The sequence below is a fragment of the Ambystoma mexicanum genome, chromosome 3p (genome assembly GCF_040938575.1).
Source record: "Ambystoma mexicanum isolate Mex_15411 chromosome 3p, UKY_AmexF1_1, whole genome shotgun sequence".
Lineage (NCBI taxonomy): Eukaryota > Metazoa > Chordata > Amphibia > Caudata > Ambystomatidae > Ambystoma > Ambystoma mexicanum.
The window spans coordinates 837,426,278-837,443,191 of NC_090925.1; the positions used below are offsets into that span (position 1 = coordinate 837,426,278).

Here is a 16,914-nt window from a genome sequence, read left to right on the forward strand (position 1 = left end):
TGTGAAGACCCGCACCACGTTGCCCTGGAGGGACGGAAGGAAAGACTTGAGGGCCCAAAACACTGCACGCAGTTCCAACACTTTCATGTGCAATGTCTTCTCTTCCGGGAGCCACAGGCCTCTTGCGTGAAGACTTCCGGTGTGAGCGCCCCATCCTTCCAGGGAGGGTCCATCATAACCCTCTCCTGGTGAGGTGGGGTCTGGAAATCCACACCTCTGGACGAATGTGCGTGAACTCACCACCGCCGTATCGCTGGACGGAAACTCTCGTCGAGTGTGATCTTGTCCTCGAAGCTTCCCGACACTTGTATCCAACGGGCATCGAGGAACTCCTGTAGTGGACGCATCCGTAGCCTGCACAGCCGAATGAGGTACATGCATGACGACATCATGCCGAGCAGAGATTTGATGGACCTCACCCATGCGATCATCAGGGACAACAGTCGTACTTTGCCCAAGATGGCCATTATCCACGCCTCAGACTGAGACGCCAGGCACGACACAGTGTTGAGTCGGGATCCCAGAAACAGCGCGTCCTGCGATGGAATCAAGCAGGACTTTGCATAGTTCACAGAGAACCCCAGCTCCGCCAGCAGTTGCACAGTCTTCGCTGTGTGGTCGACAGCGATATCCTTCGAGCTGGCCCGGATGAGCCAGTCATCCAGATAAGGCTAGACGCGAATCCCTCGTAGCCGCAGCTGCGCCGCCACTGGCGCCAGGCACTTGGTGAAGCCCCTTGGCGCCGACTTCAATCCAAAGAGAAGGGCCTTGAATTGGTAGCGCTTCCCTTGCACCACGAAATGCAGGAACTTGCGGTGTCCTTTGTGAATGGGGATGTGGAAGTATGCATCCTCTAAGTCCAACGACGACAGGAAGTCCCCCTCTTCCAGCTGCCCGAGCACGTGCTGAAGAGTAACCATCCAGAATTTTTGGGACTTGATGTATTTGTTCAGTCGACGAAGGTCGAGAATGGGCTTCCAGCCCCCGGTCTTCTTTCGGACGAGAAAGTACCTTGAGTACACTCGAGCCCTGGAGCCTCTTCGGGACGAGCTCTATCACGGCGTTCCTTAGCATGGCCCGCACCTCCAGCAACAGCTGAGGGATGTGCTTTTCCTGCCGGGCCACCAGTGGTGTTTGGGGACACTTCCGTTGAAATTCCAGGGTGTGTCCGTGGGTGAGAGCGTCCAGCACCCAATGGTCAGTGGAGAGGGACTGGTGCATGGGTGGGGGCCCGACTCCACGGCCGGTTCAATTCTGCTTGGATGTCGACGGGCTGCCTTGGGGACCGTGGCGACAATTACATCCTCCTCTGAAGGTCTTGGAGCGGCCCCTGTTGGTCTCCTGGGCCAAAAAGCGGGAGGGTTGGTGGTAAGAAGAGGAACTCCCTCCGAACCCCTTTGCGGATCCTTGGGAACCTCTGCCTGAGGGGAGAAAGGACCGCTTCCGTTGCTGTTGAGTGCACAAAACACGTGTCGTGTCCGTCTTTATAGCTTGGAGAGACTCATCTAAAGCCTTCCCGAATAAATAGTCCCCGAAGGACATGTCCAGCACCTTCGACGGAACATCTTGCCGAAAGTTGGTGGCCTTGAGCAAGCCATGACGATGAAGGCAAAAGCTGTTGTCCATCCGGCAGAACTCAGCGTCGGCAATGTCCGTGGCCACTGTGATGGCGTGGTCGCCGTGGTCCGACGCCACCTCGCCTTCCTGCAAAATCTCCAACGCTTTCGCCCTTTTGTCGTCGGGAAAGAAATCCAGGATGGGAGCGATCTTGAACCACAACTGCCGGTTGTAATGAGCCATGATGGCGAGGGCGCTGGCAGCCTTGATTGTAGTCGCTGCAGAATAGATGACCCGTCGTCCCATGGCATCTAACTTCTTGCCCTCGCTGTCCGGTCGGATGGCAGCCGCCGAGGCCGAACCACCCGAGGACTTCTTCCTGGCCGCAACGCGGACACTACAGAATCTGGGGAAGGCTGGGCCCGTAAGCACTTGGGTGCGGAGTCCGGCACCCTGTACTTCTTCTCGAGGTCTTCCTCATCGCCTTCCTGCACTGATATAAGAGGCCCTCCTTCACCTCCGGAGCGAGCAGAAACATTTCTGCCGCTCTGGAGATCGAGTGGAACAAGCCAATCTCGTCCAGCGGCGAAGATCTGGGCAGCAGTGACGGGAGGTCCCCTAAACCGTCATCGTCGTCTGTGCCCGTGGTTGTAGTGTCCAGATCCATCTCTTTCCTCGCAAGAGGGGTTGGAGGGGGTGATGGGTGGCAAAGAGGTGGAGGGTACACCCTCTTCTTCTTGGCCAGGGGTTCCCTGTCAATAGGCAGCCTTGTCTGGATCTCTGATACCAGCGTATGCAGTGCCGAAAGGATGTCCACTGAGAGGTCTCCAGGAGGTACCGGAGGTGGGGGTGGCATCTGAGGTGCAGGCAAAATAGAATTGCTCTTCCTCAAGGGTGTCGTCACCTTCATTGGCGCGCTCGTCGTAAGGCCTGCTTCCTACTTTTCCCTCCTCCTGGATGGTTTGCAGACCGGTGAGCTCCTCCTCAGGGGAGATAGCCGTACCCTGGAGGGCCATCACACCCCCCCTTACTTTGTTTCCAGCAGTGAAGGTATCGGGGAGATGACAGGCATCTTCTCCAGGGTCTTCTCTATGAGCTGGAACGCAGCCTCCCTCATGGGAGGAAGGGACACCCTAGCCTTAGGGGTTGTGTCCTGCAGGGCCATCTCGGGGGCCCTCGCCAGAGACGCCGCCACCCCCTCGATGGAAGGCTGGGCCTTCGGTGGGTGCACCTGGGCCTTCACAGTCAGGGCCGAAGCCTTGTCCAGCTTGGCCTTCTCTTTAGGGGGAGGGTCCGAGCCGCGCTTCCGCTGGGACTTCTCAGGTAGGACGGACTTGGGATTCTCCTTCAGTTTGCCTGGGTGGTCCGACTTCCTCTTGGCCAAAGATCCTGAGCATTGACTGGTGATGGAGGCTGGAGACGTTGAATGCGCCCTGGCCGCTGAGGAGCCCGTTGCAACGGCGCTCCCGGTGGCAGTGGACTTACAGTGCTTAGCCTTCTGTTGGATCCCCACGGGAGGGGCCCGCTCAGCCTTCTTGGAACCTGGAGAGGAATGCTGCTGGGCCCCACACAGCGCAAGGGCCTTGGCCTGTAGCCACTCGTTCAGCCACCTGTGCCGATCCTTCATCGTGCGAGGAGCCATCTCCTGGCAAAATGCACAATCCTCCTCATTGTGTGCCGGGTACAGCCAGTAGATGCACTCTGAATGCTTGTCGTCCAAAAAGACATTCGGCAAGCCGCAGCAAATCCTCAACAGGGGAGTTAACCCTTTTCCTCCGACATGGTCCACGCGGCGTAGGCCTGAGAATCTTCTGGAAGCCTCCACGAAGAAACTCAATGAAATACGCACTTGAGGGGCACTAAAGAATCCGAAAACTGGTCCCCGTTAATCGGAAGGTTGATCGATGGAGCACAAGGCCCGACTGACTGGAAAATAGAGTAAACTCTGCCAAAAAATGCAGTAAAAGCTCGATAGCTAAACAGGAGCACTCCGAACACTGGAACGTGCAGTAAAAATCTGAAGCTGGCTTCCAGAGGAGGGGCTTAGGTACAGGGCAGTCATTGGCTAGGGGCAGTATGACCCAGAGCTCAGTGATTGGTTGTAAGGAGAAAGACAGTTCAGAAATGAAACTGATTTCCCAGCCTGCCGACGGGGAATATTCATGACCATGTGAATCCATGCCAGACCCATGCTGGAGAAGGAAGGTGTATGCCATGAAGGCCTATTTTGTGGGACTGCATGCTCTGTCTATTACTAGGTTTAAGAGTGGGCTGTACAGGATCCAGGTAAGGAGTCGGTCCGAACACGGATTAAGATTGGGCCAGCTCCGGTATCTGGTTGGAAGCCCTTTGGGATGAAAAGTATTTCAGCTTAGCATGGTGAGGGAGAAGCTGAATTCCTATGGGTGGGGACTGGAAGTGACATGTTGTGGAAGGCTTTAGGATCATGTGGGCTCTGGGAGGGGTTATAGAAGCTTATGTTGGGGAGCCTCGTTTCATACAGGATCAAGAAGCAGGTGAGCTCTGGGAGGAGCTTGAACAGCTTATGTTAGGCAAGCCTACATTGATTGAAATTAAGTAACAAGTGAGCTCAGGGAGGGACAAGAACAGCTTATGTTAGGGGAGCATGATGCCATTCAAATGTTGTTGGCATGCTCTTGTCACAGCAGGCCAGATCTGAATTAGTTACAATAATAAGACTGCTGATGGATGGATTATGTAGGTTGTGAGTGGACCGGTTTTGAAGTTGTGAGAAGGTGTTGGGTTTCGGTAGGTGGTATGATGCATATGAGGGGATTGTTTGACATACTGGGGTAAATGGATCAGATTAGTTATGCAAGGGGGAGGACGACTAGGGAAAGATCCATGATTTTAGTACTTTCCTGAAGAGGAGGTGGTCCTCTACATGGCAGATGTTTACAGGGAGTGAGTTCCAGAATGTGGTTGCTTGCACTGAGAAGAAGGTGCCCCCAGTATGAGTTAATCTGGTCACTGGAATTACAAGTAGAAGCGCTGAGCCAGATCTGAGGCTTCTGTTTGGTCTGTAAAGGGTAAACGTTTGCTGCAGGTATTTAGGTCCTTTATTGTTGAATGCTCTAGGAGCGATACCCATCGATTTGAAGGGAGCTGTTATGCTCACCTGGCTCCCACAGAGGCGTCGATCTGAACTGGACAGCTGCGGTCTCCACCAATGTGACGCGTAGGGCCGAGATGACGGACTGGACTGGCCCACCTAGCTTTGTTTGCTTGGCCCGTAGGAATATTCTTCTGCAAATGGAGAAAGGGAATTAACCCCCCGTGGTGTTGAGCGTAAATCCCCCCACCCACGCTGTTCTCCCCACAGATCACCTTTGATGTCCCCTCTTATAGTCTCACCCGAAGGTTTGAAAAGATGAGCTCTCCATCCGGCATTGAGCGCAGGGGCGCGTTGATAACCAGTTGCTTCACTGGCTTGAAGGAATTGGTGAGTTCCAGAACAATATTGACTCTGAAAGTATGTAGTTCGTAAGAGTTCACATGTCTGACTTTCACTCTTGTCCGATTCCTTGCAGTTTGCAGCTTGACCCCAGCAAAGAGTTCCTCGTGGTGGCTGACGAAGTTCAGGCAAGGATTTGGCTTATCCTACACAGTTCAATAAAATAAGGCCAGAATGTAACCTGTTGCTTGCTCCCTTATTCAGGTGTGGAGAGAAAATATGAAGTTCGGGGAATAATGCCTCCGGCGGTAAAATTAGCTAAGTCTATTGTGGTGAGAAGAGTTCCTCTTGTTTGTCCCTTTGTCTCACCTTGTTGTCCTTTTGTTCCCCTTAGGGGCTGGGGTCCGGCGAGGATGCAATGGAGACTGCGCCGACCCGTGAAGAGGAATAGTACCCCCGGCGGTAATCAAGTAAGTCTATGGGGGTAGTTACTATTGCCTCTGTTTATTCCCTTGGCTCACCGTTGCTGTTCTTGTGTTCCCTTTAGGTGCCGGAATGCGGCGGGAACGTGCAGAAGGATGCGGTGGATCGTGAGGATGCTATGAAGGCCGGTGAGTTCAGCGCAGCGCTGCAGCAGGCGAGGCGGCGCGCGTAAATACTTCTTTCTTCCAGCTCGAAGGCGCGGTGGATCCGGAATTCAGGTAAGGATCGAAGGTTTTGCTCTTTTTCTAACCTCTTCTCCTTCTGTTCCTCCCTTTTTCTAGGAGCTGCAGACTCGAGGCGGGTCGTGGCAGAAGACTGGATGCAGGCTTGCAGACACTGAGCGTTATGCTGCCGCTCTTCGGGCATGGTTTAAATAGCCTCCAAAGTAGTCCCAGGTAAGTATTCCTCCCCAGCCCCACCCAAGTAAAAAAAATAGTCCCTAGGTAAAATAGTCCCTTCCAAGCCTCATGGTCTGCATCAGGTAAGCTTGCAGCATGGTCTGCATCAGGTAAGTTCTACTCTATGAGCCTGGCGCCTATGGCGCCAGGACTGACTCTCCATATGAGCCTGGCGCCATAGGCGCCAGGACCGCACCCAAACAGCCCCTAGCAGGGGTTTTTGGGCTTGCTCAAAATAACTTGATGCACGCTTCCGGGGTTGCTGGACCTGGTCTGGTTCCCCGGGGGTAGGCATCATGACAGGAGCGTGCAGACCAATGAGAAGCCAATGGAGAACTTGGAGGACAGGAGAGAGATGTTCTGTAGGACCTAAGGCTAGCAGGAGTCTAGCAGAAATATTTTGCACTCTAGGTTTTGTCAGATTTGAGGCGGGAGGTCATAGGTATAATGCAATGGCATAGTATAAGCATAATTGAATGATTGCTGTAAATGCGTGGAAAGGTTAGAAAAGTCAAAATGCAACTGAGGTTACAGATATTGATGAAACTGCTTTTTACCACTCAGTTGATGTGATGTGATAGCGTCAGGTCAGAGTCCATATGGCACCTGAGATTTTTAACTGTGTTAGCGGTCCGTGGTGGCAGACCTAGGGAGAAGGGCCAGGGGGAGGAAGATAGTGGGTTTTCCACATAGCATGATCTGGCTTTTGCCAGATCTGGCTCTTGCCATCAAAGCTCTGTTTGTTGCCCATGACACCGGAAGCAATGTGACCGGCAGTAAATAAAAAGTTAGCTGCGCTCATTTTCTCTAGCTGTCAGCAGCTGAGGGACAGCAGAAGAGCAGGAAATGCACAAGCAATACTTCAGGAAACGTGAATTGGGAGAGTGATTAGGAATTAGGAGGAGGAAGACCCAATCCACTAGAAACAAGATTAGCAAGATGGAAGTAGTTTGTTCTTCTGGACAAATGGATTCCTTCCTTCCAAAGATTGCTCATCTTAAATTGACTCCACCAAAAGTATAGAAACTTGAAAGGAGAACGTGAAACCACTTCTTCTACCAGGAAACTCTGCAGGACATGCCAGCCAAAGTCAGTATCCTTGCCCTACAAGGAATCCAGGTAAACTTGTGCAGGGAGTCCAAAACAGGGGCACACCTCTACAAAGCAGAAGTAGCTGCTAGGCCTCGGGCTGAATGAGCAATGAAACACACAAGCACCTCTTTCCCAGTCAGATCATAGCACTCAGATACAGAGGACGATTCACAGGACAGGGTCTGCAAGGGCACCAGCATTATCTCCAAAGAGCAGGTCATCAGAGATGGAGAGCCCTCTTGGGTCCAGTCTGTGAAATTGTTCAGTCCTCTGCGTTGGAAGCAGGCGGAAGAGGTAACTAAACAGTGAGACGGAAATCTTAAACAAATTTAGGCAGGAAGGTCAGATTGACCCATAGTTGCATTTTCTTTGGAGAAAACAAGGTATGTTTGCTTAACAAATGCCCTGAGCGCACTCACTCGCCTAGTGGAAGTGGTGCAAGCCAGCAAAATCATTATCTGTGTGAGCAACCTTAAATGTCATGGATTTTGTGGCTCAAATGAAGCCACATAATGAAGGTAACAAAAAGGCTAAAATCTTGTACAGGAACAACTGGTATGGAAGAAAATGGTTAGATATGACCCACAAAAACTGCATAAATGTGTAGTGTGACAGGGTCATGAATATGACCCTGTCAGAAGGGCCTCATCTCTCAACCCCCCCACACCTCTTGACTCCCCAGAAAGTGCAGAAGCATGCATGGGCATTAGAACCCCTTTCCCTATTCTGGTGCCCATCTGCACATGTCCTTGACAGGTCGCTCTGACCCTTCAGTTGGTTTCCCCAAAGGCATGGTGACCAGAACATTGTGGTATCTTGATGCGAGAGAGACTAGCAACCAGCATGCACCACAATTCTCACAGTGTTGGAATGAATAATGGATTCTGGGAGGCACCAAAAGCCAAAGGATAAGACAAGTACCACAATTTAACCCAAGACCGTGGACAGAAAGACAGACGTGGTTGCTCCAATGAAGATGGACTGTCGTTATCCATTCAGGAGCCCAGGGGGAGACCGACGACATACCCAAGAGTACTCAAGCATGGTACTGAGGAAAAGCAGAGGCAAAGGTTGTACCCTCAAGGAACTGTCCAGCACTAGGGGAGACCAGGGAACACTCCCCAAAACATTTACGGACAGCGGCTTACCGAATACAGAAAATGAACAGGGTACAAACTTTGCCAGAGACCACATAGGAGACTGGAAGGAAATTAAATTGAAAAGGGGGTGAGGCTAAAGGCCCATATGAAGTCTCAAAGAAGAAATCCCCGCTCAAGGAGGAGGCTATGGCAGGAGTTGGGAATAGATCTGATGGGAATTTGCCCAGGGAAACAGCAGATTCAAGTACCAAATGGAGGCTGAATGAAGTTTCGAGACAGAAAGCTGCATAAACCTGGCTGAGTCAGTCTGGGGGGTTCGGAGGACCGAGAGACCAGAGAGGAGTGTGGTGGAGGAAGACTTGAAAGTTTTGGTGTGTTCGGATAGAGTGAATGTAAGGTATAGTAATTGAGAAAATGGTATCCATTTCTGTTGTCTGTGTGGGTGCGAGAGAGAAAGAAAGGAGTAAGATTAGGAGTGAGTGGAGATAGGAGGGTTAAGAAGTGGAGTTAGAAGGACAGTTGGGTTAAGCGATAAGAGCAGGAGGGAGAAGGTGAAAAGAGACGGAGAAGGCGAAAAGAGGCAGAGTGAGAGGAGGTATAAGGCAAGAAGGGAGGCTTTTTGGCCTCAAAAGATTAGGGTCAACCGAGACAGTAGGGGTACCCTGGCTATACAGAACACATCATGTATCAAGCGTTTTTTTAGTAGAAAGAAGGGCGTGGGGTGGGGGACCCCTTAAAGGTTAAGGGCAAGAATAAAAGGCCCAGCCCTATACTCAGAGCCTCAAATGCCTCCATTTGTATGTTTTTTTATGATGATATAAAAAAAAACAATATGGACAAGGTGGTCACAGGGGATAGTGAAGAAAGAGCCCTGCTCAGGAGTCCTCAATCTGAAAAAGCAGTCAGGACTTCCAAGACCTGCAGGCCTAGACAGACTTGGTGAATGCGTGCCTCCTGGCGAAACAAGCACATTCAGCAGGTCGAAGATCCCACATTACTTACATCTCAGTCTCTAAGCAGCCAGGCATGAGGTTTGAGGCTGCTAAAGCTTGGGTGAATGACCTCATACCACCCTCGCCAGGAGGCATCCAGGAGGGAAAAATTGACACATCCCGGAGCTCAGGATACCACGCTTGATAGGCGCAGTCCACGACGATCAGGATCATGGTAGACCCAAACTTCAGAAAATAAGCAGAATATCAGGGAAAAGGAGGATTCACTAAGGAGTTCAAAGTCCCATGCGACAATCAACGGGCCTTCCTAGAGCCCCCGGAGGAGAAAAGGTACTAAAAAAGAACAAATCACACCTTCTCACACAAGAGGAAAAAAGGTCCACCTGAAGGCTGCACCCTACAGGGCAATGATTGTGACGGAGCTTTAAAAGTGAGAAGCAAATGTGTGCTGACTCAGGGCATAGTCAACCATGTACTCTGCCTCCTGCAAAACCGGCAGCCGAGAAAGAAAAGTTATTCTATAGAGCCCAGAATATCAGCCATACTGCTTCCTTCCACAGAGGTAGTGACTCCAACAGTGGCAGGCAGAGTTGCCTCTTGATGGCTGAAAAAAATGCCTGAAGTCCACTGAAGAAGGCATATCAAAGATGAGGAATCCGTGGGAGGACAGAATTGATTAGAAGTGCGTTTCAGTCCCACAGTTGGACTGGATTTTCTTGGCTCAGCAGGGATGGAGTATACTCAGCAGGTTAAGAGCTTGCTGCTGTGATCTGCAGGTCGCAGGTTCAAATCCCAGCAAGGCCAACTCAACCTTTCATCCTTCCGAGTTTGATGAATGAGTACCAACTTCGGTTGGTGATAAATGTAAATATGTTCTATGCACAGCACTCTGGGGAAAGCACCATATAAATAACACATTGTTATTGTGAAATTATCCATGTTCTTTGATGACTGTTTCTAATGGGTTGTCTTCCCATTTTTGAGGAAAATGGAACACTACTGTAGGCAATAAGGGAGGCAGTTAGAAAAGGTTTAGTGACCTTCACCATACAAGCCTTTTTTTCATTTGGCACTAGTCTCTTCATGCCCTTTTGTGGAATCAGAGCTTTTTATAGTCTGCGGCCAGACAGATACTTGCGACTCTCTTTAGTGTCTGCTGGATCAAAGAGTGTTAACTAAGGCAGCCTATAGCTAGAGTCCATCATGCATGCTGCCCAATGGTTTTCCTTTCTTGAACTTAGTGTAGTGGGAATTGATTAACGCACCACAGGCAAAATGTAAACAGGTGTGTGTCCGTGGGCCTCAAACAGTGAAGTCAACCCAACTTTGCAAATTCTAAAAAATATCTCTGCAGCAGAAAAAAAGCTAGGAGACCGTTTGTGACTTTATGGATTTGGTATCTGTCACTTTTGGTACTTACCATGGAAGAGCTCCTTCTCTTCAGTCTCATGAAGGTCTAGTATGAAAGCTGGAGATTTGTACTCTTTCTTTAATGGCTTACTCTTTCTTTTCTCCTCTTCCATTGGAAAGCTATCCATGGTGGACTCATCCATTGTGTCATCAGCTGTCTCAACCTGGCTCTCTTCAGCCACCACATCCTCATCGTCACTGGAGGAAGAAGAGCTGCTCTCAGAATCCGATGTTGTCTCGCTCTCATCACTCTCATCATCATCTTTGGAGGAGATATCACTTGCCACATCATCTACAAGAGAAGGGAAGGGAAAAAGTTGTTAACTGGAGAGAAAAATGACCTTGTATACAACAATAGGTTTCCAACATGGGAGCGGAGTGATTTGGAATAATGGCTATATAGTACCATCTCTTTCCAACTCATGTTGGAGGATATTCTAAAGCATGAAGCTGTTAATGATCACCTCTAAATGAAATACAGAATGTGTGGAGTTACTGCAGCAACGAGACGGAAAGAAGAACAAGTTACTTTCTTACCTGGTAACGTTCTTTCGATGGGATGGTCCGACGACGTATTCCATATCTATGACATGTAATCACCACAGCTGTGCTGCTTCGGAAACTTTTTCGGCGTCTGCGTCCTGCGTCGATGACGTCGATACGCCGTCGTCGAGGACCTCCTCCGACGTCCGACGTCATCCGATGTGATAAGTAGGACGCACAACGCCCATAGCCTCAGTTGTAGTTCTTTCCCCCAGAACGTGTGACATAAGTCAACTGCCAGTCAGACACAAAGCCTTGCGGAACGTAAGCTGCAATTGCAAAAGAAATTCTGCAGCGGGTAAGGCCGGGCGGGAGCGATATGGAATACGTCGTCGGACCATCCCATCGAAAGAACGTTACCAGGTAAGAAAGTAACTTGTTCTTCGAGGGGATTGGGTTCTCCGACGTATTCCATATCTATGACAGACTCCCAAAGCAGTACCAAAGCAAGGAGGAGGGAAAGAATTTAGAATAGCCAATCAAATAGCAGAGCAAAGGACCGCCTTGCCAAAGGCCAGATCCTGTGCCCGGATGGAATCAAGGGAATAGTGACGCACAAATGTATGTACTGAAGCCCAGGTGGCTGCATCACAGATGTTGCGAATAGGAACACCCCTCTGCAGGGCAGTAGACGCAGCCATACCCCTGGTAGAATGGGCCCGCAAGCCAGCCGGTGGGTCCTTACCCGCCAAACGGTAGCACACCGAGATGACCAAAACAATCCAGCGAGACAAAGTCTGTTTCGTCACAGCTTGCCCCAAACGCTTTCCAGCGGAACCAATAAAGAGTTGATCATCCACTCTGACCCGGGACATGCGTGAAACATAAAAGCTCAAAGCTCTCCTAGGATCAAGCCTATGGAGCCTCTCCTCTTCCTTACCAGGATGCGGAGGAGGATAGAATGCCGGAAGAACAACCTTCTGGGCCAAATGAAATTCCGTCACTACCTTCGGAAGAAAAGAAGGACGAACTCTAAGGACAACCCTGTCCTTGTGAAATACAGTGAAGGGAGGCTTAACTGAAAGTGCCTGTAACTCACTCACTCTGCGAGCGGAAGTAACCGCAACTAAAAACACAGTTTTCAGAGTTAACAGCCTCAAAGGGCAAGAATGCAAAGGCTCAAACGGAGCACCCATAAGAAACCTAAGAACCAAGTTTAAATCCCAACCGGGCACCAGGAAAGGTGACGGAGGGAACACATTAGCGAGCCCTTTCAGGAACTGTGAAATCAAAGGGATTTTAAAGTAAGAACACTCCTCAGACGAGCGCTTAAAGATGGACAGCGCCGCCAGGTAACCCATAACGGTACCCACTTGCAAGCCCCTGTGGGCCAAAGAAAGCAAAAAGGACAGAACCATGGGGATGTCACATGCAAAAGGATCAGAAATACAATGTGAAGGTGGGCACCACAGAAGTTAGGTCCTTTAATATAGATAAAGTTCATTTAGGAAAATTGTGTAATATTTTAACCTGGAGCTGCCAGTCTATGATTGATCCTGTGGCATCCGGATCACACTAAACGAATTCCAAGAAAAAGTAAGGTAAAAATACCGTACTTAAGACTGGTGCTCTCAGTTGACCTTAAATAAGGTTGCTCAATCATATATAGCTCTTGCGTAGAATAATTCAAATGTCAGACAAAATATATTTCCAAATGGTACAAAGTTTTTCCAAGAGAAATGTTTAATTCACATTTCCTGGTTTTATATCTTTCTTGATTAGTTCAGATATTGCGAGGCAACTCAAAATCGATAGGTCAATTATTAACAATAGTACATATGCCAATGCATTTCGGTCTGAGACCATCTTCAGGGCTGTACTGAAGTGAGTGTAGAATCTGCACCGTGTTAACATCAATTATTCATCAGAATACACATAAATATAATAGATAATTCAAAATAAAGCAAGGCACATACCCCAAATAGATCCAAATGGATGTTGTACATGTAAGAGAAAAATAAATATGAAAAATATGTCAACATACATTATATCGCTAACCATTCATAGTTGTTTTTCCTCTTTGTATTTTGTGTCCTGTACCTGCTAATTGTGAGTTGTCCTCTCCTGTGAATGCGTTCGTAGAACGTCTCCAGTGTTCCTGTTAATTGCCAGAGGGGAATATATATTACTATTATTCTAGCTGTATCCAATTGAGAAGCTATTTCAACCTGAAAAGTTAAATGGGCTCTTACCTGCACTCGTATGATTCGCGCGCGGGACCGATCGCGCTCCCTGTGAGAGCGAAAGTGAACTGCGCGCGGCCAAAAAATGCTTTTAAGGGTAGTCATGGGAACCTGGGCGGGGCGTCGAGCAGCAGCAAAGTTGCTGTCGCACGTACGCCTCGGGACCCACCGCCCTACGGGAGCGCAGGGGGGCGGGACTGTTGCCATGACCCCAAGGTGTGTGTATGCTCTGTGTTACTGATGATGGAATTAACTCGAGTGAAAGAGAGGTGTGGATAAAGCCTAGGCAATTAGTGGAAACTATACACGTGACTTCGTTCTATATCTGTGTATATGTTCTATGAATGTCAACCAATGTAGGTGTCAAAATAAGGATAGATACTGGTTGTGTGGAGTGGATCATGCGATCCATACCCATTCATACACTCCTAAATATTTTAAACTGTTGCATGATGTGCAATTAATACATGTAAGTGCAAAAACACCAGAAAACAACACCAAGTTCAATCACACGTTTTCAATGTGTCCCCAGTTGTATCTGGATCTAAGTCCATTGCGCTTCTTCATCCACGAAGAATTCAAAGACTTATTCTTGAACCAACCGTGAATCTGGCTTTTTTAGAGAAAACACATATAATTGATCTCTTCATTGATTCCCTTCGGTGTAAGGGAACTTAGTCTGTCTATCCAAAACGTTTCTCGTTGATCAATTCTTTTTTGTAGATCCTCGTATCTTTCTCTTCTTTGGACTCTTTCCAGGACTACAAATTTAATCTGTGCCAGATTGTGTTGTTTACTCTGCCAGTGTCTTGCTACTGCAGAGCTTGCAGTCTTGTTCCTGATACAAGATCTGTGTTCGTTCCACCTGATCTTTGCTGTGCGCTGTGTTTGTCCGACGTAGTATAAACCACAAGGGCATTTAATTCCATATATGATTCCTGCCGTGTCACATGTGGCATAGCATTTCAATTTGATTTTTTCTCCAGTATATGGATGATTTATGGTTTGTCCTTTCATGATATATCCACAGTTGCTGCAGTTGAGGCATGGAAATGTACCTATGCGGTCCGTGCTTCTCTTCTTTTGTGGGGGTCTCGTGTGGACTAATCTGTCTTTCAAATTAGAACTTCTCTGGTAGGCAAATGTGGGGGTTTCTTTAAATAGGTGTTCTACCCTTTTATCACATGTAACAGTGTTCCAATTTTTCTTTATGATTGACTTAATCCGATTGCTTTGGCGTGAATATTTCGATACAAACACCAGTGGGGGAGAGATATCCTGTTTGTTGATTTTGGGTTTGAGTAATTCTTCTCTATCTTGTGTAGCCGTGCGTATTTCTGCTGATGTAACTTCCTCTGTTGAATAACCGCGGGCTAGAAATTTCTTGCCCATTTCTCTCACAGCTCTTTCGTATTCACTTTGGTTACTCACAATCCTTTTCACTCGAAGCAACTGACTGTAAGGTAAATTCTTGATCAGACTGGGTTGATGAAAACTGAGTCTATGTAGCAGACTGTTCCTATCTGTGCTTTTCCGATAGATAGTGGTTTGATATCCAGTTTCTGTGACATTAATCTCAACGTCCAGAAAATGAATAGATTTACGTGAATATTCGTATGTGAACTGTATACGTGGGTCTATGTTGTTGATGTATCCAAAAAATTCTAGTAGGTGTGATTCTGTGCTCTTCCAGATGCCGAAAATATCATCTATGTACCGGATCCAGGTGATAAGTTCTTGATTCCATACGTTGTTTGTCAGAACATGTTCTGTTTCGAATTTGTGCATGAAGGAGTTTGCATATGAAGGGGCCATGGTTGCCCCCATGGCCGTGCCTGCAACCTGTAAGTAAAATTTATCTTTAAATTGGAAGTATGAATTGTTACTAATGAATTCCAACAATCCCATAATGAACTCTTTTTGTGCAGGTATTTCTCCTTCCCTCAGGAGCATCCACTCCACCGCTTCTCTGCCCAAGTCATGGGGAATCGATGTATATAAGCTTTTTACGTCTACTGTGAAGCAAATGTTGTCGTTGTTGAATGGAACACTTCTTAGGTGTTGTAGGAAATGAGTAGAATCTTTGATGTAGGTACTTGTCTTTTGAATCAAAGGTTGCAAGAAATAGTCAATGTATTTTCCGAGTGGTTCGAGGATGCTGTTGATTCCGGCTACTATAGGTCTTCCCGGAGGTTTCTGTGTATCTTTATGTATCTTCGGAAGAGTATAGAAATGAGGAACTTTTGGATATGTATTCGTCAGAAATTTCTTTGTATTATGATTTATCCATTCTAATTCTTCTGCTCTTTCCAAAAGTTTGTCCAGGTTACCCCGAATCTCCTCTGTAGGATCTGCGTCTAGTGATGCATAGGTGTTGATGTCCCCAAGCTGTCTAAAGCATTCTTCTTCATAATCGCTTGTATTGAGTAGAACTAAGCCTCCTCCTTTATCTGCAGATCGTATTGTTATCCTGTCATCTCCATACAAGTTCTTAATGAGTTCCAACTCATGAGGTTTCATGTTCTGATTTCTCGGATGCCTGAATTTGATCTTTTCAAGGTCTCTTGTGACCTGTTTCTGGAAGATATCCACCGAGGGGACTGTTATTGGTGGGATGAAATTGCTCTTTCCTCTGAATTCTTTGAAGTCTGAATCTTCTGTATTTCTAGGATTCTCTTCCTCTAGTTCACTGAAAAAAACTTTCAATTTCATTTTACGAACCAGTTTGTATAGTTCAATCTTAGAATCAAATAGGGTGCTGTCGTATGTAGGAACAAAACTGAGTCCCTTTTGTAATGTTTTAATTTCAGACAGGGTTAGATTTCTAGAGGACAAATTAATCACTATGTTCTCTTCTGTTGTTGTCTCGTATTCGGTTTTGTCTTTTGCCTTCCTTTTCCCCCTTCTTGTTCTCTTCTTCCTAATCCTAAAAAAGGCTCTCTTTCTCTGTTCGGTGTTTCAGTTGGGTCTGCTGTACTTGATGCTCCTGGTGTAGCTTCTTCTTCTTGATTCTGTATTTCTCTCTCAGTGTCCGTTCCAGAACTAGAAGTCTCGCTTGTGAAGTTTTGTTTTGGTTTCCTTATTGGAGGGCCATATTTTTCCATCCATGTATAAACTTCATCTTTGAGATAATCGTAAGTATCCCGTTTGAATTTTCGGATTTTTTTGGTTTCTAATTCCGTCTTGTACCCAGATAATTTCTTGTTGATGTCTTCCAAGATGGAATCTACTTCTTCTCTATTTAATGTTGCCACTAAAGACTTCTCAATTTCTAAGATCTCCTCTCCCAGATCTTTAAGGTCTTTGGCCAGTTCTTGTATGGTTAATAAAATCAAATCCAACGAACATTTATTCAGTATAGCCTCCCACTTCTTTACGAAAGCTTTACTTTCTTTGCATAAGGTGGGCCTCAATTGTAGACGTAGACCTCTTGGTATTCTTTGACTTTTATGATATCTCCCCAGTGTTATCGCATGTAGTTTACGATTGATCTCTTTTCTTATTAGATATTCTAGCTGTTTAATTTGACTGGTTGGATCCTGTTTCTTATTGCTTGTGCCACTAAATCCACTGTCGGTGATGAGACCTAAGATTTCGTTCGCCTCTTCGGCTGTGAAGCCTAGCGTGTCCGCTCTATTTGTCGTTAAGCCTTCAATGTCCGCAAATGACATTATTCTTGATGATTATGGTACTGTAGAGGATTTCTAAAATAAATTCTTTAAAGAGATGTGTGCCTCCACCTTGGATATGCCTAGGCCAAGTTACAGAAATACAATGTGA

General features: G+C 47.5%; 1 protein-coding gene across 4 annotated transcripts in view; it reads right to left on the reverse strand.

Annotated features, from left to right (window-relative positions):
- The window catches only part of SETD1A (SET domain containing 1A, histone lysine methyltransferase), a 1,694,645-nt gene that overhangs the window by 281,148 nt on the left and 1,396,583 nt on the right, over nt 1–16,914 (reverse strand). For all 4 annotated transcript variants that reach the window (XM_069651930.1, XM_069651928.1, XM_069651929.1 and 1 more), the window contains exon 14: nt 10,419–10,700. In XM_069651930.1, coding sequence (XP_069508031.1) covers nt 10,419–10,700 — 282 coding nt within the window. The remainder of the gene's footprint in view (nt 1–10,418; nt 10,701–16,914) is intronic.